At 45.3% G+C, this 23,518-nt stretch overlaps 5 protein-coding genes across 10 annotated transcripts; 4 read left to right on the top strand and 1 right to left on the bottom strand.

Annotated features, from left to right (window-relative positions):
* The first annotated feature begins 157 nt into the window (after nucleotides 1-157).
* On the top strand, nucleotides 158-3,643 carry zgc:112334 (uncharacterized protein LOC619199 homolog). The gene is made up of 11 exons (XM_037490860.2): nucleotides 158-269; nucleotides 556-663; nucleotides 742-838; nucleotides 928-1,065; nucleotides 1,149-1,347; nucleotides 1,428-1,559; nucleotides 1,808-1,907; nucleotides 2,019-2,190; nucleotides 2,310-2,454; nucleotides 2,553-2,607; nucleotides 2,697-3,643. Exons 1-11 carry the CDS (start codon nucleotides 228-230, stop codon nucleotides 2,841-2,843), a joined length of 1,335 nt encoding a protein of 444 aa, XP_037346757.2. The 5' UTR covers nucleotides 158-227; the 3' UTR covers nucleotides 2,844-3,643.
* A 186-nt stretch (nucleotides 3,644-3,829) lies between these two features.
* Nucleotides 3,830-6,265, bottom strand: ndufaf3 (NADH:ubiquinone oxidoreductase complex assembly factor). The gene is made up of 5 exons (XM_037490936.2): nucleotides 6,008-6,265; nucleotides 5,026-5,221; nucleotides 4,857-4,923; nucleotides 4,401-4,501; nucleotides 3,830-4,312 (listed from the first exon to the last, which is right to left on the bottom strand). The coding sequence occupies exons 1-5, from the start codon at nucleotides 6,151-6,153 to the stop codon at nucleotides 4,205-4,207; spliced, it is 618 nt and encodes a 205-aa protein (XP_037346833.2). The 5' UTR covers nucleotides 6,154-6,265; the 3' UTR covers nucleotides 3,830-4,204.
* Nucleotides 6,266-6,305: 40 nt separating this feature from the next.
* Nucleotides 6,306-13,872, top strand: LOC119230016 (NCK-interacting protein with SH3 domain-like). Of its 6 annotated transcripts, none has more exons than XM_037490929.2 (13): nucleotides 6,306-6,791; nucleotides 7,459-7,571; nucleotides 7,647-7,881; nucleotides 8,276-8,381; nucleotides 8,526-9,073; nucleotides 9,521-9,691; nucleotides 10,362-10,448; nucleotides 10,748-10,886; nucleotides 10,978-11,058; nucleotides 11,245-11,373; nucleotides 11,898-11,987; nucleotides 12,064-12,236; nucleotides 12,397-13,872. In XM_037490929.2, exons 1-13 carry the CDS (start codon nucleotides 6,621-6,623, stop codon nucleotides 12,619-12,621), a joined length of 2,268 nt encoding a protein of 755 aa, XP_037346826.2. In that variant the 5' UTR covers nucleotides 6,306-6,620; the 3' UTR covers nucleotides 12,622-13,872. The 6 variants fall into 6 exon arrangements, with proteins under 6 accessions (XP_037346826.2, XP_037346829.2, XP_037346830.2 ...); XM_037490932.2 differs by having other exon boundaries at nucleotides 8,276-8,351; nucleotides 8,523-9,073; XM_037490933.2 differs by having other exon boundaries at nucleotides 8,276-8,351.
* Nucleotides 13,873-14,468: 596 nt separating this feature from the next.
* slc25a20 (solute carrier family 25 member 20) lies at nucleotides 14,469-18,310 on the top strand. The gene is made up of 10 exons (XM_037447807.2): nucleotides 14,469-14,588; nucleotides 14,661-14,767; nucleotides 15,270-15,362; nucleotides 15,475-15,602; nucleotides 15,677-15,767; nucleotides 15,945-16,062; nucleotides 16,457-16,529; nucleotides 16,614-16,723; nucleotides 16,811-16,935; nucleotides 17,681-18,310. The coding sequence occupies exons 2-10, from the start codon at nucleotides 14,666-14,668 to the stop codon at nucleotides 17,741-17,743; spliced, it is 903 nt and encodes a 300-aa protein (XP_037303704.1). The 5' UTR covers nucleotides 14,469-14,588; nucleotides 14,661-14,665; the 3' UTR covers nucleotides 17,744-18,310.
* A 494-nt stretch (nucleotides 18,311-18,804) lies between these two features.
* prkar2ab (protein kinase, cAMP-dependent, regulatory, type II, alpha, B) lies at nucleotides 18,805-23,487 on the top strand. Its single transcript, XM_037447806.2, has 10 exons — nucleotides 18,805-19,151; nucleotides 19,451-19,486; nucleotides 19,567-19,706; nucleotides 20,044-20,150; nucleotides 20,233-20,386; nucleotides 20,482-20,583; nucleotides 21,628-21,702; nucleotides 21,803-21,868; nucleotides 22,526-22,658; nucleotides 23,039-23,487. The coding sequence occupies exons 1-10, from the start codon at nucleotides 18,902-18,904 to the stop codon at nucleotides 23,176-23,178; spliced, it is 1,203 nt and encodes a 400-aa protein (XP_037303703.1). The 5' UTR covers nucleotides 18,805-18,901; the 3' UTR covers nucleotides 23,179-23,487.
* Nucleotides 23,488-23,518: the final 31 nt, after the last annotated feature.

Genomic DNA, 23,518 nt, shown 5'->3' on the forward strand with positions numbered 1-23,518 from the left:
CACACACACACACACACACACACACACACACACACACACACACACACACACACACACACACAGACACACACACACAGACGTGGCAGTCTTAAGAGGCTTATTGCAAAGAAGAAGACAAAGACATTAGTGTCACTTATTATCTAAATACAGAAATGCATTGCAACAGGCTGCAGTCAGGAAAGGCACTGGGACCCAGTGAGGCAGAAACAGGTAGACAGGTTGTTAAGATGGAGGAATACGATATAATTGTGCTTGGAACTGGACTTAAGGTAAGAAAACATATTCATAACATAAGAGTCCACTGAATGAGGGAAAATTGTAAGAATCTAAAGATTTACTGAATTACCTTTTATTTTATTTTTTAAGTTTGTGCACGAGCAAAATAGTCGCATTTGTACAGATCATCCACCTTCTGAGCTCCCGTTGGTATTTAGATGCTGTCTATATGATGGTTTTGATCTATAGATGCACAGTGTGTCACTGACTATTGCACTCCCTCTCCCCCTCTCTCTCTCTCTCTCTCTCTCTCTCTCTCTCTCTCTCTCTCTCTCTCAGGAATGTGTCCTGTCAAGTTTGATGTCTCAAAGTGGGAAAAAGGTTCTTCACATTGACAAGAAACCTGACTATGGAGGACAAGGTGGATCCATTTCTCACCTTGAGGAGGTGCGTTTTACACACACACACGAGCACACACATCCCCCAACATCCTTCATGACATGTTTAATTTTGTTTTATTTACAGCTATTCAAGAAGTTTAAGGTTCCAGGACCTGCTAAGTCAATGGAAAATGGAAAAGCATGGAACATCGACCTTATCCCCAAATTCTTTCTCGCCAACGGTGAGAGCAAAGTGCATGCGGACGTGCAATTTGTGCGTTATTGTCACACAAATGAGGGCACTGTAACACCGTATCCTCTGCTGTGTTAGGTGAGCTAGTGAAAATCTTGGTGCACACTGAGGTTACTCGATACCTGGACTTCAAAGTTGTTGAAGGCAGCTACGTGTACAAAGCAGGCAAAGTGCACAAAGTCCCCAGCTCGGAGGAGGATGCCGTGCACGCTTCAGGTGACGAATCCCAAGACCGATTGAGGCACATTATTAATCATGACTCCCTTCAAATGGCGTTCGACAAAACATTTCTGTTACAGATCTGATGGGCATGTTTGACAGGAGAAGGTTCAGGAAGCTGTTGCTCTTTGCCCTGAGCTTTGATGTGAGGAACCCTCGGAACTGCCAGGACGTGGATCCAAACAAAACCACCACACGGGACCTTTTCTGCCGCTTCGACCTGGGGCTGGATGTCATGGAGTTCACGGGTCACGCCATAGCGTTACACGGCAGTGACGGGTCAGTGACGAGAAAAAACCCATTGCTAGATGATTCCTTTAAGTTCAAACAGTCCTTTCCGTCTCCCGGTGACCCTGCAGGTACCTGGACCGGCCGTGTGGGGAAACCATCAGACGGATCAAGATGTACTTTGAGTCCGTGTCTCGTCACAACTCCAGTCCGTACCTCTACCCCCTGTACGGGCTGGGCGAACTACCGCAGGGATTTGCCAGGTCACAACATCAGATTTCTCCCAAAATACTTAGAGAACAAAGTTCCAGGTTGTCTTCTCATTATATTCAGTGAGGTGCGATCAGCACGAGGAGAGAACATTGTGTGTTGTTCTACATTATGAAACAGATATTTTGACGAAAATTGATGTTTTTATTGTTGTTTTTTAATTGGCCAACATGAACCTTGAATGTGGTCACTGTGGAGCATCTACGGCTCATATAAGCCAACCTGAACCGCTGTGTTTCAGACTGAGTGCAGAGTACGGAGGAACTCTCCTCTTGAACAGAACAGTGGATGAGCTTGTGATGGATGATGGCAAAGTCAAAGCTGTGAAGTCTGAGGGGAAGGCAAGTGTGTGTACCTGTGGGGCACAGGTAGAACTGTGAGGAGGTTTGGAGGAAAACGTCCCGCAGCCCAATGGTGCACTGAGTGGTTTCATCTTTTGTTCTTTTTAACAGCTGTTCCGCTGTAAACGGCTCATCTGTGACCCGAGCTACGTTCCCAATCGAGTGAGGAAAGTGGGCCGTGTGATAAGAGTCATCTGTTTATTAAATCATCCAGTCAAAAACACCCACGAGGCTCATTCTTGTCAAATCATCATCCCTCAAACACAACTCAACAGGAAATCTGGTAATTTCTCTTTTTGGTAAAACGTGACAAAAAAATTCACTTACATGTGTCTCAGACTTTTTGTAAATAATGTACTTTGTTTTTTTTTGATGGAAACTCTTCCTGTTTTGTCCATGCAGACATCTACATATCTGTGGTGTCCTATGTGCACAACGTGGCTCCAGATGGGATGTACCTCGCCACAGTGAGCACGGCTGCAGAAACCAGCAACCCGGAGAAAGAAGTGGAGCCGGCGCTGGAGCTTCTCAGGCCCGTCATGCAGGAGTTAGTAACACATCTCCATCTTTAGTGTCACGGTTCATTTTGCAATTGCAATCACAACATTTAACGGATGTTATTTCCTGTCACCGCCCTGAATCTAGATTTGTTTCAGTCAGCAACATGCTGGTTCCCAATGAAGGTGGACAGAAGAGTCAGGTAATAAGGAGATATGTTTCTATGTTTCATACATAGAAATGAAACGTGGTGAAATGCGTCCAATCCTCCTCACTCTTTGTCTTCATCAGATCTTTGTGTCCCGCTCGTATGATGCGACAAACCACTTTGAGGCTGAATGTGAGGACATCAAAGACATGTACCGCCGGATAACAGGAGCGGAGCTCTGCTTCGGGGGATCACAGAGACACCGGTCTACCACCCCCGACCACGAGTGAGAGACTTTCAACATCAGGATCAAATAATCCAACAGCTGGGAGGCCACAATATGGATGAATGTCCCAGCTGTAAGGCAGAGGTTGTGTTATTTAGCATTCTGAGTGATGTTTGGGGTCTACATGTTTTATCCTGTTTAACTGTTGACAATTTGGAAAAACATTTTTTTATATTTTCCTTTAAAGTTAAATTACCTATCATGCAAACAACAGGGATTTAAATATTTCACACTCTGGCCACAGAGTCAGATGATTAGGATTTGTGGATGGGAGCTTATGTGTGAGAAGGACAGCGGCGTGAATGTCGTCCTGTGCTGCACACGCGGCAGCCTGCAGGTGGTAAAGAGGCTTAACCAATGAACCACCACCTCAAGGCCTGCAACATGTTCATAATCACAGTGCATGAACCCCTTCTATTCACTGCATAGACCATCAGTGGCGGTCGCCCCACCTGGAGCAGCCCTGCTTGAAAATGAAATATTTACGTTTTTTGAAATATGGAATGTACACAGTAATATTTGTAAAATGATATGCTTTTCCTGCACCTCCCGGCCTGTTAGGTCATTACTTTGTGAGTGTTTTAGCTGCTCGTTGGTGGCGTCTAAGAAGCACTTCAGCCAATCGCTGATTAAATTAAAAAATGTATGACGTAAAATTGAACCAATCCGCGTCCTTCAATAGACAGATTGGGGCAACGTTGGTTTCGCCCCAATCTTGCTTGTGCTCATCAAATCTGGTATCGACAGGCGGATGAGAATCAGCACAGATACACAGTACATATTTGTCATGCTCACTTTATATTTAACCCTATATATTATATCATTCAAAATATAATAATACTAAATAATAAATAAGTTTATCAAAGTAATAGCAGTAGTGTTTTTGATTCCTTGTTTGTTTTGCATTAAATCAACCTGTGATGTTTGCTGAAATTGATTCAATTGCTTTACTTGGAACATTTTCCACCAGCCGCAACTGCAGACATTAGTGAATCACCCTTTTTATAAATAATATATATTCTGTATACCAGGAAAAGAAATAAGGACACCTGAGATTTCTGTTCCAGATGAAGCTTTTAAATATATATTGCATACACAAAACACAGGATTTCTATACAAGAACAATGTTTACACTGTTTACTGCGTCTCCGAACCGGCTCACTGCTCAAATCACTGCTTGACATTTGAACATCCTCCTCCACTAAAAAAAACAATTATAACCAAATATAGTGAATGTTCAGAGCCGTTTGCCAGTTTGCTCCTTTGGAAGATTCATGAAGACGGAGAATAACCACCTCACAGGCCCACGGTCACTGAAACGCCTCTGAGCATCTGCAGAAATCAGTCTGGTTGCCATAGCAACACTTATTCCTGTACTGCCTCCAGTGCCGTGCTGATGGGCGGAGGGATCAGCCCAGCAGCCGCCACCCTTCGCTCACTGGTCAGGAAGTTGAAGGTCGCACATGCGTTCGGCTGCAAAACAGCAGGGTGAAAAAAAGCAGTTATTTAAAAGGGTTGCTGGTGTCGTTGATGCTGTCAGGAAGAACAGAAGCACTTTTACCGTGTCCTGCACCTCCAGCGCGATGCCTTTACGTTTGAGCAGAGCCAGGACTGAGGGCTTAATTCTTTCAACACGTGCACCTGTGCCCAGCACAAGAATCTCTGTTCAACCAAAGAAAAATGGGTCAAATGACTATTTGATTATTAAATACAACATTTATACAAAAACTTAAATTACTTAAGAGATCCAGACAAAATATGAATAACTGCGTAGAAACGATTTAATGAATGTAGAGACTTCCATCCAGGACACAAATCATTTAATGGTTTGATGAACATAAAAATGATGTTAACCATGTGCTATGACCTTCATAGCTGCCAAACCTCAATTTAACATAAATGGGGGCATTAGAACAACTTGAAACAAGCAATACACCACCATAAAAACACCAACTGGGTGAAAACCTTCTGGAAGATTAATATTCATCATACTTTGGTATTTTTATTGATTTTTTACCGATTCTCGGTTCGAGCATGTGGAAAAGAGAGACACTTTCTTCTGTGATGTCTTCATGACTTCCAACCTGCAGAGAGAGAGAGAGATGATGACCACAGATAGGTGTGAGTGCTCAAATGCAAAGCAGTAAAGAACACAGCTGTGATGGTCGTGAGGACGTTGATCTCACATTCCACTGGAGGATGGCAGGAGGCAGCACGGCACACGGCCCGAACACCTTGTTGCCGTCGATGTTGAATCCTCTGGAACTGTAGCTGTGGATCATGACCCCGCCGCCCGGCTCCTTCTGCATGACGGACACCGAGGTGCGCTGATACATTTCATCATCGCCTGGACCCAATCGATGTGAGCGGCTCAGAAACGGGCTGCAGGTACAAAAAACATTTCCCATCATTTCTGTTATTTATAGTGAGTACTAATAGGGCAAAGACTACTAATGATGTGTTTATCGCACTGGTTTCATCTCCGTACATTCTCAACTGCTGCCATGTGGCCCACTTTCAAAGCCAAAATCCCAACGCCAGCCTACTGACAAACGAAGCTTGAGGCTAGTTCCTGCAGAAAAGAGGGCGCCAAGAAACTCACACTTCTGCTCGTCTAATTTAGGTCTGTTCTTACACTTTTTACAGAAATCAGAGCTCAGCAACTCTTTATGCCGGAGATGCCAGCTTGTTTCTACTTCAGCTAAGAAGAGGAGTCCTGACATTTTCTGGAACCGAAAATGGAAAGTGTGTGAGATGTTAAAATGAGCTTGATGCTTTTTCCTCATGGGGATTTTGGAGTTTTATTTAAGGGGGGAAACGCAGAAATGTAAAAAAAAAAAACTCCACACATGAGATGTCATGGTAAAAAAGTAGAATCAGCACAATGCTGCTCCAATATTTATTATCTGAAAATGATGTGTATGTAATCTGCAAAAGATGACCCAACCTGAAGATCCAGTGGCAATATCACACTGCAACCCGGGAGATATTTCCCCTAACCAGCATTTTCCTCTGCAATATGAATTGCTTTCCACATGTCAAACTCCGGTGACAGCGGAGGTATTTTGCGTTTTGTTCACCTCTCCGCGCAGAGGTGAAGAAAGCCAAAAAAGGGGCAGTTACCTAAACGAAAAGAACCACATGACTGTAAATGAGACACGGCCATACCTAGAGAGAGCGGCGGCTGCTCGCGAAGAGCAGAGAAACCCGTGTGTGGATCTCTGGAGGAGGAATCTGGAACACACCACAGCCGCCATACTGACGGGAGGGGGACCACGTTCGGTGTAACACCAGCCACCTGCTTCCGGTGTCATGTAATCATGCGCCCGAACACGTGACACGCATTACGAGCTGGTAGCTTAATGGTGAATGATTTGAATCGGCCTCGGATATGTGCACTTAACCGTGTAAAATAAAATACTCACTCAAGAATGGACAGTGGTGTTAGTGCGAGCTAAGAGAAGTCTACGTTTTATATGAGCTGAAAAGCTACTAGTTGTAACGCCTGAAGGAGTCGGAACAATCGGCGGATGAGCCGCTCTGCCTTCGATTAAAATGTCTGCGGGAGAAACAGCGCCCCTCGCGGAGCTCAGAGGCAACAGTCACGTCTCACATGATCCGAGGAGCCACATTGTAAATAGACAGCGACGATCCACCGGGGACCTGCCTTTATAGACTCTTTAAATCCACGCGTGCGGAGCAGATATTTACCCCCCCCCCTCCACGGGACTCTGCGTCCCAGTAGCGGATTCTCCGGCTGGTTCTTAAGTCCTTTTAAAGCATGTACCGGTCTCTGTACGCCTTCCGATCCGCGGAGCCCAACTCGCTGCACTTCGCGGCCGGAGAAAGCTTCCTAATCCTGGAGAGGAGCAACAAACACTGGTGGCTGGGGTCGCTCTGCAGCTCGGGGGAAACCGGCTACATCCCGTCATCCTACATCGAAAAAATACAGGTAAACAGCGGCCTGTCTGAGAATAACAAGCGGGGACCTTATGTCGCATCGTCAGCTGAAGGGACGTAGTGACGTTCATGCTTGATGGGATGGGATGGAGAGAGAGGGGGGGTCGGATCCCACGTCGTGCTGTGCGTACTGCACTGTAGAAGCTGGAAGGAGATGCTCTCCTGCAGAATAAGCCATAAATTCCTGGAATTCGGCGCGTTGGTTTTGAGACGTTGGCTTCTGCACCGCAGCTGGTCACTGCGACAGAGAGCAGATGCAGGGAAGGACGTGAGGTGCGATGGGTTCATGTAGAATAGGAAATGAAACCGAGAGACCAGCAATAGAGAGGGCATCTGTTTCTGCTCAAATTAAACTCTTCTGCTTGGTATTATTTTAAGAATCATTCTCGACTAGCCTCGTTGAACAAGTACCTTCCACCTTCAGACACACCCAGGTGCGTTCTGCAGCAAAAAGACTTACAGTGAGGGAGGCTGTTCCTGTTGTTAATGCCATTAGCTTTGGAGGTTTAATGAGCCTCACTGAGCGTGTCACAGTCTTCTGTTCCACCCTACTTTGTTTCTGCCTGGAGTCACACAAGCCTGTTTCATTCTGTTTAAAAAATTGATATGTCAATTCATATTTAATTTGACCTCTTATTTTCTCCTTTTTTCCACTTCAGGCTCCGGAGCAGGATGAGGTGTTGCAGTCTATTGACAGAGCAATTGAAGGCATCCACAACGTGGCCTTAAAAAATGGAGGCAAATACAATCTGGAACAGAGAGATGTTCTACAGTGAGTCAAAATGCACATTGCAAGATGCGGATGAGTCTGGCTTGTTGCATAACTCATTATTGTCTTCCGTTGCAGAAAGTTGATCCATCACAGAAAGGAGACGCTGACCCGGCGAAGCTCCTCTGCCTCCGGTAACAAACGAGGCCTCCCATCCTCCAGCAGCCAAATATCCATCAGCCAAACTCCTCCTCCGCCCAACGGCCTCAACCGAGACTACGGCCGGCAGGCCAGCGTGCCGCTGTCGCCAAGCAGGGACGACACACAGGCCGAAACGGGCTTCTATCACGTAACAAAGGATTCCACCAATTGGGTTTAAATATGCACGCTTAAAATATTGAGAGAGAGCCTGTATACATTTTTCATACTTACAAGAAAGAGCCTACATATGGTCATCTGCCTCTTATGTCCCCCAGTTTTGCCTATTAAACACTACTAATCTAGATTATTATCCTGACAAATCTTTGGGGGAAAAAAGTCAGAAAATGTTTCACTCATTTACCGATAAAACCAATAGAATTAAGAAATGTCTTCAGCCTTTATTGATTAAAACAACGACATCCAGAGTGTTAAATAAGTTACTGAATAGATCACAAGAGAGATGAACCCACCCGGACGCACACACACACACACACACACACACACACACACACACACACAGTACACTCTCTAATCAGCCTGTTCCTGTGTAATTTCACTTCCTGTAGGTGCCTCCTCAACCTCGACGCGCGGCTCCAATCACTCCGCCCCCCCCTGAGAAACAGCCCACCGGGCGGCGTCCAGGTGAGACGTCGGGTAGCAGCGCTGTGGACGGTTGGTCCAAACATTGTCCAACGCTTACATACCAGCACCGGGTGTTTCCAGCTCTATATGCTTCACAAACACTCTATTCTTAGTCATTCCCGTCCCCCCCCCTCTCTGTAACTGGAGCTCTCTTTTTCTCTCCCCCCTCAGCAGAGCCAGAGGTCCCCTCCCGACTGTCCTCTCTCCCCCCGTCGCCCGCTCCCTCCCTCATGACCAGCACCGCCTCCTTAGAGTCCGGCTCCACCCACTCCCTGGTCTCCTCCGACGTCAGCTTGCCGAGTGTTTCCAGCACCCCCCCTCCCCCCGTGCCGTCCCGCGTGAAGCCCGCCGCGCCCCCCCCCGACGGGCTCCCCTCCGGCTCCCCTTCTCAGCCGCCTCCCGCCAAGAAGAGCCCGGCTCCGCAGCCCCCCGGAGTCGCCCCTCCTCCCGCACAGCCCCCCGCCGCGGGGGAGCAGCCGGAGAGCGACTGGCCCGTCGCCCCCCCTTCCATCGCCGAAAGCCCCCCCGGCAGCCCCACCGCTTCTGAGCCTGTTCCCATGACGATCGGGGCCGAGCTGATCGAGCTGGTCCGGAAGAACACGGGCCTGAGTCACGAGCTGTCGCGGGTGGCGGTGGGCGTGGTGGTCGGCCACCTGCAGGGGGCGCTGCCCCAGGCCGCGTCGGATTTGGAGCAAGTTCTCCTCTCGCTGGTGAAGAGCAAGGTCAGATTTCTGTTTTGTTGTTTTCGTTCCACGGCGTGGATTCGGGAGCAGAACCGTGGGGTCGTTCAGCTGACATTTAGTGTTGGGACTCGGTATCGCTCACTTCCTCATTCTATGCTTGGCGAAGCTTGAATGGAGGTGCTGGTAGTTTTCTGGCTCTCAGTGGAAGGCGGTCGATAGAAGGAAGCGTGACATGTAATAAGCTGGTTGGCTGCAGCCTGCATTCACACGGTGACACGGTGACACGTGAAGCCTGAAAACTCAGCTGTCTACCAGAGAGGTTTCCTTTGGATAGAAAAAACACTCAATTTGAAGATCATAGAAGTAGTTTTAAGCTGAACCAAATTGAACAGAGAATTACAGAGAATAACCTCCTCTGAAGGACCGGGATCTCAAACTTTGCAGATGTGGAGCAGAGAAGCGTCTCAATGTCTTCTGTCTCTTTAGGACGTGAGTGCGGCGCTGCCACAGGGTCAGGTGTGTCACGACGAGCACAGGCTGGAGGTGATCTTCAGCGACCTCGCCCGCCACCGGGACGACTCTCAGCAGCGTAGCTGGGCGCTCCATGAAGACCACGCTCTCATCGCCTGCTACCTGGAGGAGCTGCTGAAGATACTGGTAGGATGCAGTCATGAGTGAAGTCGTGAAACAAAGTGTTGGGAGATGTAACCGAGGTGAAAAGATCATGTTTCTATTTCACCGATTTGTCAGTAATAAGTGAGTCAGTATTTATATAGAAGCTTTCAAAATAAAGGGTTGCAAAGTGATACACAACAGACACACATCCCAGTGAATATGAAAGTCTACACCCCCCTGTTCCTGAGATAGAACAGACCATCCAAAAACCCTGATGTCCATGAATCAGCTTTTAAAAACACAACAACTTGTGACCCAGCACGCAGGTCGTCAGTTTTTTAATGAAAAACATATCGAGTCCCGAATTCAACGCGCATTAGTGGAGTTTTTGAGTCGACATCACTGGTTTATCCTCGTTCATAATGCGATTGAGACGATTCTCTCGTGATGAATCTGTGATGTGACCACCGCATTGATGAAAATACCAGACGTGTTTGATGGGATCAGACCGGCTTTACAAATCCAGCACAGTGTTTAAAGACTCAATCTGCCAAAGAGTCTCTGCTGGCAGTTTGTCCTGAAGCTCAGGGATGAAATGTCGGCTTCTTAATCCTCCTCCGGTGGGATTAGACCGTCGTAGTAGGAAGCGACGTAGTTGTGATGTTCTTACGCCATCGTTGTTACAACTGAAAAGCCTTTTTTAATGTTTCAGACTGATGCAGATCCGGAGGTTTGTAAGAAGATGTCGAAGGCCAACCACTACGAGAATGTGCTGTCTCTGGTGTCCTATTATCAGATGGTGAGACGTTATAACAACAACAGCCTTTTATTTTGAACACGATTAACTTTAAATGAATCTGTAAGTTATGAGGTCCATCGTGTAAATAGGTCTGCAAAGATAATGTTCTCTAGTTTCTATATTTAAGAGCTTCTTCATTACCATCAACCACGCTCATTTGAACAATATTCAGCTTGTGTTTGTTGTTGATTACATAATGTAAACCGTATTGATCTAAACCATGTTGGTGATGTTCAGGGTACGTTTGGTTCGTGTCGGCTCATCGTTATTTTTGGTTTTATGATCATGTGACCAAACAGGAGAATCGCGTCTCCTTGCGGCTGCTGCTGCTCAAAGTGTTCGGGGCGATGTGCAGTCTGGATGCTTCTCTCATCTCCACCCTCCTCAACTCCATCCTCCCGATGGAGCTGGCCAGGGACTTACAGACCGACACCCAAGGTGAGAATGTTTACCTTTGACTTCATCTTGTTCATCTGCACTGCCCCCCCCCCCCCCATCCAGGATAAATATGTGTTTTTTCCTTCCTCAGAGCATCAGAAGATGTGTTACACTGCTTTAGTTCTCACTATGATCTTCTCCATGAGCGAACAGGTGCCATATCATCACTACGGTATGCTATTTGAGATGCTCCATATAATGGATATTTATATGTGTATTATAAAACTGCATATCAGGTTAAGGACACAAAAATGAGATGGTTTTCACTTTCAGATTATCAACGTTCTTCCTGATTTGAAGGTTTAAGAGGGATAAGGGGCTCTTTACTCAGGACATAATCCTCACCCTCTGCTTTCAGACCACTTGAATGGTGACTTTGTTCAGTTTCTGCTCGGTGTGGTGGAAGACGGACTCCCCTCGGATGCCACCGAGCAGCTGCCCGACATCTTCCTGAACCTCCTGCTGTCCTTCAACCTGCACCACACATGTGAGAAGAGGCGCCATGGACCCGTTTCACAGCAGACGTTATGACTCGTCAGAGCAGGGAAAGCACAGAGTGTAAATCATGAAGTTAAGGACCGCTGGGCGAGACGTCACACTTCCACAAATCCAGATGTCTTAAGGACATGTCTTCAAAGCAATATAGAATGTATATTAGACATATACTGTATATAGTTATGGTTCAACTTACTTGGTTAAATGTATTATTTGGAACCTTCTCCATTAACAAAAGAAAGCAACAAAAAGTGTGTCTGCCGAATACGGATCATTTATCAGCAAAAAAAAACTAGATCGATGGAGTTTATATCTCCCTTTTTCTTTTTTTTAACCCATCCGTGACTCAGAAATCGTGAAGTGAGAGAGCTGCAGCAGACCCATCATTACGGTTATTTGTACCAGTTGAGCTTTCCCTGCTTCCATTTGTCAAACTGAAAAACCTGCAGAACAGAGTTGCATCCGGTTTCTGCAGTCTCCATATTTGCTTTTGTTTGTCTTCTCCACGTCGCCCAGCACCCGGCAGCAATGTGATCATGCAGGAGCTGAAGAAGAAAAATTTCAAGATCCTGTCGGAGAAAGTGCTGCTGCTTCTCAACCGAGGCGGTAAGAAATCCCACCGTTGGTCACATTTGTCATTTTGCCTGCACGGCTCCTGTCTGACTGACTCTCTGCTTCCCAGACGACCCGGTGTGTATGTTCAAGCACACGCCGCCCGCACCGCACGCCGTGCTCAAGTTTCTGCAGGACGTTTTCGCCAGCCGAGAGACCGCTGACATCTTCTACCGCTCTGACATGATGGTGATGATTGACATTGCTGTTCGACAAATATCTGACCTTTCGCCTGGAGACAAGGTATATCTATATATATCTATAGAAAACAGTCTTATGATTGCATCATCTGAGTTCTCGGCAATAAAGTGTTTTTCCTTAAATGTGAAACTATTTGTCTCCTGCATTCAAAAGCTTGTTGCCAAGTCTGATTCTAATCTCCTCTCTTGCCCTCCCTGCGAAGCTGAGGATGGAGTATCTGTCCCTCATGCACTCCATAATACGCTCGACGGACTACCTCGGGCACCAGCACCGCCTGTCTGACCTGCAGGGGGCGCTGCAGAGGATTCTCAGGGAGGAGGAAGACGCAGCAGAGGATGAAGGGAGCGCCACAGCAAAACAGATGGATAAGCTAATTGTACAGCAGATCTACAAGGAGTTCCCACAGATCAACGAGAACCACGACTAAGCACGACGCCAACGTACCGGCGCCCTGTCCCGGAGGTCCAGTCACATGCTGACAGTTCTGTGTGTTCTGTGCCAGCCTGTGAACAGCTAATCAATTTCGCCAATGTTTTCACGGACTTTCGAAGTCCAAAGCTGCTGCATGCATGTGATGTTGATATCAGAAAATGTTTTTCACAGATTCTTCTGTCTTAAGTCAATTTAATTTGAAAAATGAGGAGGTATTTCTGTGGTGATCCCCAAGACGGAAAAAATATGACGAATACACGAAAGAACGTGAGATTTAGTCGCACTAGGAGATTACAAACAGCCAAAATATAGGCCAAATACTTCACACAGTGAATTGTTAGCAACAATAACTTATAGCATTCAATAACTACTGTATGTACTTACAGTATTAAATATATATTTAACCAAATTTATTTTAGAATAAAAAAGAGATTCGAAGTCACGTTATAGATAAAAGTGCGATTATTTCTGTGCTTCCCTTGTAGTGGGACCGAATACTGTTTTACTGCAAACATCATCTGAAAAGTGACGTCCTATTTCATTCACCCTTTCATTTATTAGGATTAGAATTAGTTTTATTAGGTTCACTACTCTGGTGAGAGAAAAGCTTATCGCTGATGTGTGATAATCTTTGAGCTGAGTAACTTTCTGCTGCATATTGAGTCTTTGATGATCGCTCTGTATGTACATATGCAAAGTTCCTCTAACATACAGAATTATTGATCGTTCACAGATTAACGTATGTATGTTGCATTCACATTCAAACTAATCGTGCCGTAATAAGGCTTTACATAGCAATATGCTCAAAAAATACCAATAGTCTTGGCTTTTTGGAGGTAATATTAACTGCATTAATTATTACCCGAGATGATACATTTGTCACTGTTGTTATTTTCTAGTTATTATCTGATGCTCCTATTGAAGACGCAAAAATATCCTTTAGTACATTAAGCAACATGTACGTTTCTTTGTTTCTTCCCAATGATGTATTCTTTGATGTTACCCCATCTTACACTTTAATATAATTGTTTATGTCCCTGGCATGGCTATTCCCTCTGGAGTTGGTAAATGCAATCCAGAAGTGATATCAGTCTTTAGTTAATGTCCGAGGGTTAGTTTATTGGTTATTTGTGTGTCTGTTTACAGGTGAGAGAGGTGAAGGTTCCTTCTTTCCATGATTAACATTGTCTGCTAAAGTGCTACAACAGTGTTGTAATAAAACTAATAAAGCTATATTTTAACAGTGGGAGTATTTGGATTGTTTGTTGTTGGTCACACTGTTGCAAAAATGACTAGTTTTATTTTCTGTAAAAGGTACCTTTTCACAAATTGAGCAAACAAATCTTCCAAATAATATTAGCGGTAACAATACAACTAAATGTCATAGTTCATTATAAAATACTCCTCTACAAATCACCTAATTGTCCTGCAAACACATAACAAAACTAGCTGAATAGAAATATGATGTTAGCTAACAGGAGGTAACTTCTGAAGGTCAACTGTGAATAACCCAACTGTAGTGTGTGAATGTTAAACTTGAACTCGGTTACAACAAAAGGTTTTATATTATAGAACAATATAACTTCCTCTTATTCTCTTTTTGCATCATTTATATATAAACCAATGGATACATCGTGTAATCAAAAATATTATTTAAAAAAAACTTAAACAGAGAATTTACCTGTTTTATTCTTTTGAATAAGCTTGAATACAATTAATTCAACACATCCTTAAAAATATTCGATAACAACAAAAAGTTGTACACAATAATATTATTATGTATTAATAGATGTTTCCATCCAGCGCGAAAGGGACCGTTTCCACCCGGAAGGGGAACGGGGGCGGACCGCAGCGCCGCGGTGCCGCAGTCAAACCCCTCCGGGTCAGTCAGTGGGTGAAAGGTCTGTCAGTCAGGAGTGACAGCAGCACGCAAACGCACCTCCCAGAGACACCGCCGACCAGGTAACACGTCGTCTAGTCCTTCTCCAGGTGTCCGTGGGTTCATCTTCATCGTTAAGTCTCTTTGTGTTTTAGACAAAATGTCCAAGCAGCAGCAGATCAGTCCGATGAAGAACTTCTTCGCAGGAGGCTTCGGGGGCGTCTGCCTCGTCTTCGCCGGACATCCACTCGACACCATTAAGGTGATTATTAAACTCTCGGGTGTCACCTGCAGCCAAGAAGCGAGCGCGAGGGTTACATCCGGGGACATTGCGGACATCGCAGCCGGCGACCACAGAGGATGTAAACAGGAGCACCTTTGACCTTTGACCCACTCTCACTCCGTCACACACTGCATCACCTCTGAATGAGGCCTACAGGTCCTTTAATAGAGCTGCACGGATGCATTTCGTCAATATTGGCTTATGCCATATATATATATATATATATATATATATAGATATATAGTACAGTCACTTGTGTTGGCCACTTGAGTGAGTCGAGCAAAATATTATCACCTTAAAACGTTTAATGTAAACTTTACATATCAACCAGACAAAGAGCAACACCAGCATTTATTTAGAGGAGTAAATAAATGGTGTTGGCTGGGGTTGAGGTCAGGGCTCTTCTGGCTTTCAGGGGGTCACAGATGTGATTCTCTGTGTGTGAGGTCCAAACAAAGTGCACATCTGCTTCCTCTCACAGGTGCGTTTACAGACGCAGCCCAAGCCGAAACCCGGAGAAAGCCTCTTGTATGCTGGAACCATTGATTGTCTCAAGAAGACCTTCGCCAAAGAGGTGAGGATCCATGCTGCTGCCTCTTCATCCGCAACCTTATCCTTAAAATTCTGTCCAAAATGCCTTTCCTTCGCTCACACTCATGTTTCCTTCTCTTCTTCCTCCCTCACAGGGTATGAAGGGATTCTACAAAGGCATGGCAGCGCCCATCATTGGAGTCACGCCCATGTTTGCTGTCTGTTTCTTTGGATTCGGAATGGGCAAGAAACTACAACAGAAAACCCCCGATGACATCCTTACGTGAGTGATTTTCTGTTTATTCAGCTCGGACGCACTCTAGGTGATAATATCTGAGCATGCTATGTCCCCTGCAGGTATCCACAGCTGTTCGCTGCAGGCATGTTGTCTGGCGTGTTCACCACGGCCATCATGGCTCCTGGAGAGCGCATCAAATGCCTCCTACAGGTCAGGGGTCATGTGATTTGTACACTGTGTTCTCACCGCTGTGTTTTAGTAGATTCCCCACGGCGAAATGAAATGTCAGTCAGTGTAAATTGTGTGTGTGTGTGTGTGCGTGCGTGCGTGTGTGTGTGTGTGTGTGCGTGTGTGTGTGTGCGTGTGTGTGTGTGTGTGTGTGTGCAGATCCAGGCATCCACAGGAGAGGTGAAGTATGCAGGACCCATGGACTGCGTCAAACAGCTGTACAGAGAGTTTGGGATCAGAGGAATCTACAAAGGCACCGCGCTGACTCTGATGAGAGGTGCTGCTTTGCTCTGATTAAAAGTAAACCACAGACCTGCATCGTATTAAAGGGTCCTGTCTGCAGTTTTCCTGGATACAGAGTTACTGTTTCAGGACTTTGAATCTTATATTGAAACTTAGCATTGTGATCATCCTGCAGCTTCTAGTGGTGGCAGTTTGTAATGATTGTTGCTGAACTATTAAATACAGCTCTGACAAGCTGCTGTAGCTTATTACAGTTTATAATAATAATAAAAACATTATTGTATTACTGTCATTAGATAAAACCATTCAATTCATGTCAAACTACTCGTATTCTGTCAGAACATCTGAACATCTGTATTTACATAGAACAGTTAGGTGTTTTTTGTTATTTTTCTTAAGACTCTTTTTTTCTTCTTCTTTTGACTCAGATGTTCCAGCTAGTGGGATGTATTTCACTTCTTATGAGTGGTTGAAGAACGTCCTCACGCCAGCAGGAAAAAGGTGAATACTTTGTATTTCTTTATTTAGCTCTTTGTGATGCTGTCAGACCGACGAGTAGCGGGACCTTTTGTCTTCTCCTCGCAGCCACAACGAGCTCAGCATCCCCAGTGTGCTGTTTGCTGGAGGGATGGCTGGGATCTTCAACTGGGCCGTCGCAATCCCCGCCGACGTGCTCAAGTCCCGTTTCCAAACAGGTCTGCTCTCAGATGCTCCAGATGCTTTATGCAGAAACATCGCTCCCTTTGTGCCCCACTGAGTTTTCGAGCGTGTCCCTCCCTCAGCTCCTGAAGGAAAATATCCCAATGGATTTCGGGACGTTCTGCGGGAGCTGATCCGAGAGGAGGGCGTCGGCTCTCTGTATAAAGGCTTCAACGCCGTCATGCTCAGAGCTTTTCCTGCAAACGCTGTGAGTGTTCTTCATTTAACTCATTAAAATCCTTGTAAGGGCAGCTTCCTCACAAAGTCAATACTGTGGTATGCAGTGTGCTACTTCCTTACAACATGGCACCTTGGACTCTGACCCTCCTGCTCATACACCTGCTGTGCAAAGGATTCTGGGTCAGAAGAGCTAGAAAATCATGCTGGCTGCAAAAGGCCACCAGATGCCATACTCTGTTATTTCTGGCATACTGCTTTGTATTAAAACAGCACGGCAGTACATGTGTTGGAATGTTCTTGCACTCATGTCATGTTTTTGGACACTTTGATGAATCGCATGCTTTTTAGATCATATTTCATTATGTATTCATCAACAATGACCATCTAGAAAAAATGTTTGCATCGTTACATTCTATATTTAGTCGTGGGCACTACAGCTCAAACAATTGATCAATTAATCGACTGACAGAAATAGAATCACTTGGAAAAATGTTGAGGGCAAAACAACAAACATTTAAACAATTTTGACGAGCTTCACTGTTATCCCACATTTTACTGACCAAAGTAAATATTTGGAAGGTAATCAATAATGAAAATGAGTTGGTTAGTTTCAGGCCGAGTGGACAGTGGGAGCAAAGATCCCTGAACTCCAAATGTAGACGTCCCAGTTACATCGTCAGTGTCTTAAAGCTCCTGCTAATCGAGATCAGGTTTTTAAATGAAAGCTCAAAAGTGCTGTCTCTATACGTCTTGATTTCTCTCCTTTTTTTCAGGCTTGTTTCTTAGGATTTGAATTTGCAATGAAGTTCCTGCACTGGATGGCACCGGACCTGTGAGCATCGCCTCATGTGGGAATCCCAGGAAAACATTGTTTAATACGGAGCCGTTATTAGCAACATACACAGAAAGTCTCAATGAGATTTTAACAGTTTTCCAAATATGTGCTTGATTATCTTTGAACCTCGTACTGTAGACCGTGTGGGTCATCAGACCCGTGGAGGAAGCAGAGCAGACACGGTGTGCGTAAACATCAACACACACACACACACACACACACACACACAGACGCAGGTTCCCTCTCCTTTTCGTTTGGAATTGTTTTCTTTTTATTGTTGTTTTTTGTAGAAGAAAAGGGGAGAAGAGAACATGCCGTGCCTTACCTTTCGTTATCTGCGAGCAGGTGTACATATCAGGGAAAAGGTGATTTAGGTTTTATTATGTTTGATCAGTCGCTCGGCAATACACACATTTGAAATAGTCTGCTTCCTCCGCTCAGTGACCCCCAAAGATTTCTGTTCATGCTCATCTGAAATCATGAGAGTGGTCATAGTGAGATTCACTAAACATTACATGAATGTCAAAATGTAAAGAAATTAAAAGCTAGAATCCATATTTAGAAATGAGATTGTTGTGCACTTCTTTCTAAATTGCGTAATTTGGGGGATATAAAAAACAGGACTTTCCATGTTTATGCAAACATCTGTAACAAAGCATGATAACAGAGTAATCATAAATGATTCATTATAAAAGGAAAATGCAAAGAACGTAGTAATTAGAAGAAGTTCAACGTCATATATAATAGATTATTTAAATAATGAATAGAGTTGAATTCCCTGGATTTTAACTGAAACTACTACTAAACCTTTTTATTTAGTTTAGATTCAGAGTTTTGGATCATTTTGTCATTCTCCCTCGTATCTTTGCAGAATCATCGTGCTCTGAGTTGTAATCCATCGGACAGCCTTTAATTACATGTGATGTGAAAAGTCCGGGTCAATACTTTCCGACAGGCCGTGCCAAATAAAGAAATCCATAATGTGCTGAAACGTTGGGGGGGGGGGCGAGAGGAGGGGGCCCGGTCCGTGTGTGTTCATCAACCCGTCGGACAGGCCGATGCATTTGGGCTGTTGTCAAATCCGAAAATACTCTCCGTTTGGATTTGTGCTCCTTTGCGAACCATCAAAGTCCCGCCTGTGGGCCCGTGAAGCTGCACGATGAGCGGCGTGGAGGTACCGGCCGGGCTGAAGGAGCTGCTGCAGGGCTACACGGTGGAGGTGCTTCGCCGCGAGCCCCCGGATTTGGTTGAATTCGCCGTGCAGCATTTTACACGAATTCTGGAGGGACAAAAAAAGAGCCGAGGAGCCAAGAAACGCGGCACCAGGCCGACCCGGAAAGGAGTGACCTTTGACGCCCTGTCGAATAAGCCCAAACAGGTTGATGAAGAGGAGGAGGAAGACACTGTCAGTGAGTAGTCCCACATCCCTTTGTGTTTTATTTATTTCTCTGATTCTCCAACATTAAAAATGTAACTTTAAGAAGTTCCATTTGTGGATGTCTCCAACTCTGAAAGCTTCAAGCTGGCAAACATCACAGTCAGAAATGTGAAAGCTCTATTGATTGTGACCTACAAGCTTGTAGTCAGATCAACATCCACATGAACAAAGAACTGGCTCCACTGGAAGAGCTTACAATACAACTCCAGGAATTCAGCAAAGAATGTGCCCTACTGAGAAGAAACATCTTCCTCCTCTGTCTCTCTGCAGAGTCCACCGCCAGTAAATATAATCGCAGAGTTTCAGGTCAGTAGCTGAACGCGTGATGGACATGCGCTCACGTTGCCCCCCCCCGCTCAGGTTTCTGCTTGTTTGTCCCGGGGCAGTTTGTGCAGAGGCGTACGACCCGGACGACGAAGAGGACGACGAGGCAGAGCCTCGGATCGTGCACCCGAAAACGGACGTGCAGCGTCGCAGGCTTCAGGAGGCGTGCAGAGACATTCTGTTGTTTAAAACCCTGGAGCAGGTAGAACACACCAAATGCTTCACACCCAGCCTGCACCTAGACCTAAAGTCCCCAGGGGGCCTGTGGAGAAGTGAGGAAGGCCAAAAATGGCCTCAATTTTCCGAAATGTCTTGAATCCGAAGGTATACATTTCAATAGTTCGAACAAACTCTGTTCCGACTCTGCAGTTTTAAATCAGTTTAATAAAACATTCTTTAATGTGCGCCACAGCGTTTCTTTGCCCACTTGGTTATTTTTTTGCTCCTCTCGATCGTGTTCTTGTCTTTCATTCATTCATTCGCTCTATTTCTTAAACCTGTAACTCGTGCATTTTTGAATGTTCCCCTTCCGCTTTCAGGAGCAGTTCTCTGAGGTTTTGGACGGCATGTTCGAGGTGTTGGTCAAGCCTCAGGAGCACATCATAGACCAAGGAGCCGATGGAGACAACTTCTACGTCATAGAGAAGTCAGGGACACATTTCTAAGCGTGACTCAATGACTTGTTGTCCGTCCCTTAACAACCTCTCTCTCTCTCTTCTTCTTTCCAGGGGTGTGTATGACATTCATGTGCAGAAGGGCGGAGTGAGTGTGTGCGTTGGAAAGTACGACAACAAGGGCAGCTTCGGCGAGCTGGCCCTCATGTACAACACGCCGCGAGCTGCCACCATCATTGCCACGCAGGAGGGCGCCTTGTGGGGCCTGGTGAGTCCCTCAAAGCACCGTGAGCTTCAGCAGAGAGAAAGACGAGAGAAGCTGAACCAAAGTGAAACAAACTGTTCTCTGGTTTTGGTGCTCAGGATCGAGCCACTTTTCACAGGCTGATTGTTAGAAATAACGCAAAGAAGAGGAGGACGTATGAGGCCTTCATTGAGTGTGTTCCTCTTTTGAAGTCTCTCGAGGTTCGTATCAACAACTGTAAAAGAAAATATACCACATGATTGTGTACATATATATATATATATATATATATATATTAGGGCCGGGACTTTAGCGCGTTAATTACGATTAATTAATTACAATGTGAATTAAGATTAATTAATTACACAAAAAATAACACAATAAAACATTTTAACGCATTTTTACACTTATTTAATTAATTTTAATTCACATTGTAATTAATTAAGCGTAATTAACGCGCTAAAGTCCCGGCCCTAATATATATATATACACAGTAGGTAATTGAACACGTCTCCATTTATCTCACTAAATATATTTCTAAAGATGCTATTGACCTGATATTTGCCAAGTAACCATATATACAAAGAAAACCCAAAATAAACTGGAATGAGACATGACAAGTATTTAACACTGTTACTGGAATGTATTTGTTGTTGTTAACGAGTTAGGCTTAAAGGTGCCTATTCTTACTTTTCTCTCTTAAACCAATCAAAAGTTTCCTTGGCTGTGTTTTTGGGATCAATTCTGAAATGTCAACCCTTGCTTCGTCTTCATCATCCTGGTAGGATTTCTCTCTGCATTTTTGCATTCATCCTTACTTCAATTATATGAAGTTTGCCGGTGCCCGCCCCCCCGAACCTCACTGTTGGTAATCAATGGCATCAGTAGGTTGTGCACTAATAGGGTTGCAGATGTTTGGCTCTTTGCTTTCAGCCATCTTGAGATGTTTCTTGTGTCACACGTTGGTAATAAGACACTTTATTATAGGCCCCATTTGTGACTGAACCAGCTGATGTCACTTTTCTTTCTAATTACTGATCCATTTCAGCTGGTGTCTTGGTTTTGTGCCTCTTTGCGCCTCCCCGTCTTCACGTGCTCCACGTTGTCCTCGTGTCATTCCATTATTTTACACATTTTCTGAACTTGGATGACTTGGCTTGTTGTGAACATTCCATGTCAATAGCTCTTTATTCACTGAGAAAAATGGCGACGTGTTTAACGCGCTGCACGTGTGCGCTCATGCCTGTAATTTTCTCTCCTCGAAGCTCTCTGAGAGGATGAAGCTTGTTGACGTCGTCGGAGCACGAGCGTTCAAAGATGGAGAACGCTTGATCACGCAGGTACCGCGTCGGGACGCTCGCCGCCACGTCCTTCCCTCTGCGTGAATCGACAACAGGTGAAACATCACAACTGTGTCTCTGCTGCTGTCTGTGCCTGCAGGGGGAGGACGCCGACTGCTTCTACATTGTGGAGTCGGGAGAGGTGAAGATAACGATCACCAGCAGAGTGAGTGCGTCTGTCACAGAGCCACCCTCTGTTCTCTGTGACCCCTGGTTACCCCTTCTCACCTGACGTCAGCAGACATGGGGCGGCCATCTTGACTTCAAATAAAAGATTGACAGGGTTGTTTCTCAGTGCTTTATTCCTGTGCTGTTGCATTGTGGGTAGTGGGAGAAACCAAGTGTGGTGGGAAAGGAGGGGGTAAATTGTGTGGGGTTAGTGAGGTTTGCTCCATAATCATCGTTAGAATTATTTGTGGATGTGTACGGTGTTATGATAAGAGCTGTTAACAGAGGGAAATGGGGTAGGCAATCTAGTAAGACCGGGTCTGCACAAGTATCCCATGTTAATGGTCATTATTATCCCCATGTGATTAGGGCCCTAGAATTGGTGGGACCCAGGGGTATAAATGTCTCACCTAGTGGAGTAATCGGGAGTTGGTGGGCTACGCCTGGTGGGAGCGGTTGCACCTGTGAGCACCTGCACGTTACGGCTTGGGAAGGATGTGAATAAAAAACCTCATTGGCATACAACGTCCTCCGTCTACTATTGTGGAGAAACTCGGGATGTCCTTTTGACAGCGTCCGATAACACAAATGTGAGTCTCCTCAGCCTGGTTATGTGTGCTCATGGGACTCACGGGTTCCTTCGTGTCCCTTCCAGACGAAGGCAGGCCCGCAGGACGAGGTGGAGGTGGCTCGCTGCTCCAGGGGGCAGTACTTCGGGGAGCTGGCATTGGTCACCAACAAACCTCGAGCAGCCTCCGTTTACGCCGTGGGAGAGACCAGATGTTTGGGTGAGACGCGGGGCGTTCGTGCCAGACGTTTTTTAGAGGAGGGGGCGGCTAACTGGACAGCGCAGGTGCAGCCAACAGGAGCAATAGTTACTTCTCAGCTGAACACAGCTAGAGGCTGTTTTATCGGGTTCTCCTTAACGTTGGCGACACAAGCCGTCCGGGTCGGTTGGGGCCAAAGAGGACCAGTAACTGACCAAATGTTCATAATGTGCGTGTGACCCTGAGGTTAAACTGGGATGTGCAGGGAATCTGAGAAGACATGTCAACAGAGGTCAGACAAATCGCTCAAAGTAATCTGGAGTTCTGTAAACATATTATCAACTACATAAAAACAGAAGCCAGAAATGGGAGAGAATAACAGTGATCTGTTTTTCTTTCAGTAATTGACATCCAGGCGTTTGAGCGGTTGCTGGGACCCTGTATGGACATCATGAAGAGGAACATCTCCCAGTATGAGGAACAGCGGGCGGCGCTTTTTGACTCCAGTGTGGAAACACCAAGAGACGTCCTTTTAAAATGAAGCAGTATTTAGGGAAAATGTATTAAAGTGTTACATTGCTGTTGGAGCTTTAAATATCGACTTGAATGCAACAGAACCAGAGAAATACAATTTTCTTCTTTTTTTTGGTAGATTCTCTCATTCCAAGTCAAGGCGTTACCAGTCAGAGAGGCAGGTTACAGGTCGGGGGGGAATTCACTTATTTATGACATTGAGGCAATATATCAGATCTCATGCAGATACCTCCAGAAACAGAAGTCCTTTATTTTGCCATACTTAGTGGTATTTCCCAGGTTGATGTGTAGAGTAACGAGGCCTGTTGCCTAAACTAAGCATATAGACAAGTGTTTTGGATCAATGA

The sequence above is a fragment of the Pungitius pungitius genome, chromosome 8 (genome assembly GCF_949316345.1).
Source record: "Pungitius pungitius chromosome 8, fPunPun2.1, whole genome shotgun sequence".
NCBI classification, from domain to species: Eukaryota; Metazoa; Chordata; class Actinopteri; order Perciformes; family Gasterosteidae; genus Pungitius; species Pungitius pungitius.

What these genes read in the sequence shown, in the direction of transcription:
- zgc:112334 (XM_037490860.2), top strand. Translation starts at nt 228, where the DNA reads ATGGAGGAATACGATATAATTGTGCTTGGAACTGGACTTAAG. An exon ending in CCATTTCTCACCTTGAGGAG is followed by an intron (nt 664 to 741) that starts GTGCGTTTTACA and finishes TTTTATTTACAG; the next exon opens with CTATTCAAGAAGTTTAAGGT. An exon ending in CTGTGAAGTCTGAGGGGAAG is followed by an intron (nt 1,908 to 2,018) that starts GCAAGTGTGTGT and finishes TCTTTTTAACAG; the next exon opens with CTGTTCCGCTGTAAACGGCT.
- ndufaf3 (XM_037490936.2), bottom strand. Translation starts at nt 6,153, where the DNA reads ATGACACCGGAAGCAGGTGGCTGGTGTTACACCGAACGTGGTCCCCCT. An exon ending in GCAGCCGCCGCTCTCTCTAG is followed by an intron (nt 5,222 to 6,007) that starts GTATGGCCGTGT and finishes TTGTACCTGCAG; the next exon opens with CCCGTTTCTGAGCCGCTCAC. An exon ending in CTGCCATCCTCCAGTGGAAT is followed by an intron (nt 4,924 to 5,025) that starts GTGAGATCAACG and finishes CTCTCTCTGCAG; the next exon opens with GTTGGAAGTCATGAAGACAT.
- LOC119230016 (XM_037490929.2), top strand. Translation starts at nt 6,621, where the DNA reads ATGTACCGGTCTCTGTACGCCTTCCGATCCGCGGAGCCCAACTCGCTG. An exon ending in CAAAGGATTCCACCAATTGG is followed by an intron (nt 7,882 to 8,275) that starts GTTTAAATATGC and finishes CACTTCCTGTAG; the next exon opens with GTGCCTCCTCAACCTCGACG. An exon ending in GGTGCCATATCATCACTACG is followed by an intron (nt 11,059 to 11,244) that starts GTATGCTATTTG and finishes CTCTGCTTTCAG; the next exon opens with ACCACTTGAATGGTGACTTT.
- slc25a20 (XM_037447807.2), top strand. Translation starts at nt 14,666, where the DNA reads ATGTCCAAGCAGCAGCAGATCAGTCCGATGAAGAACTTCTTCGCAGGA. An exon ending in ATCCACTCGACACCATTAAG is followed by an intron (nt 14,768 to 15,269) that starts GTGATTATTAAA and finishes TTCCTCTCACAG; the next exon opens with GTGCGTTTACAGACGCAGCC. An exon ending in CTCACGCCAGCAGGAAAAAG is followed by an intron (nt 16,530 to 16,613) that starts GTGAATACTTTG and finishes TTCTCCTCGCAG; the next exon opens with CCACAACGAGCTCAGCATCC.
- prkar2ab (XM_037447806.2), top strand. Translation starts at nt 18,902, where the DNA reads ATGAGCGGCGTGGAGGTACCGGCCGGGCTGAAGGAGCTGCTGCAGGGC. An exon ending in TGTTTAAAACCCTGGAGCAG is followed by an intron (nt 19,707 to 20,043) that starts GTAGAACACACC and finishes TTCCGCTTTCAG; the next exon opens with GAGCAGTTCTCTGAGGTTTT. An exon ending in GAGAACGCTTGATCACGCAG is followed by an intron (nt 21,703 to 21,802) that starts GTACCGCGTCGG and finishes CTGTGCCTGCAG; the next exon opens with GGGGAGGACGCCGACTGCTT.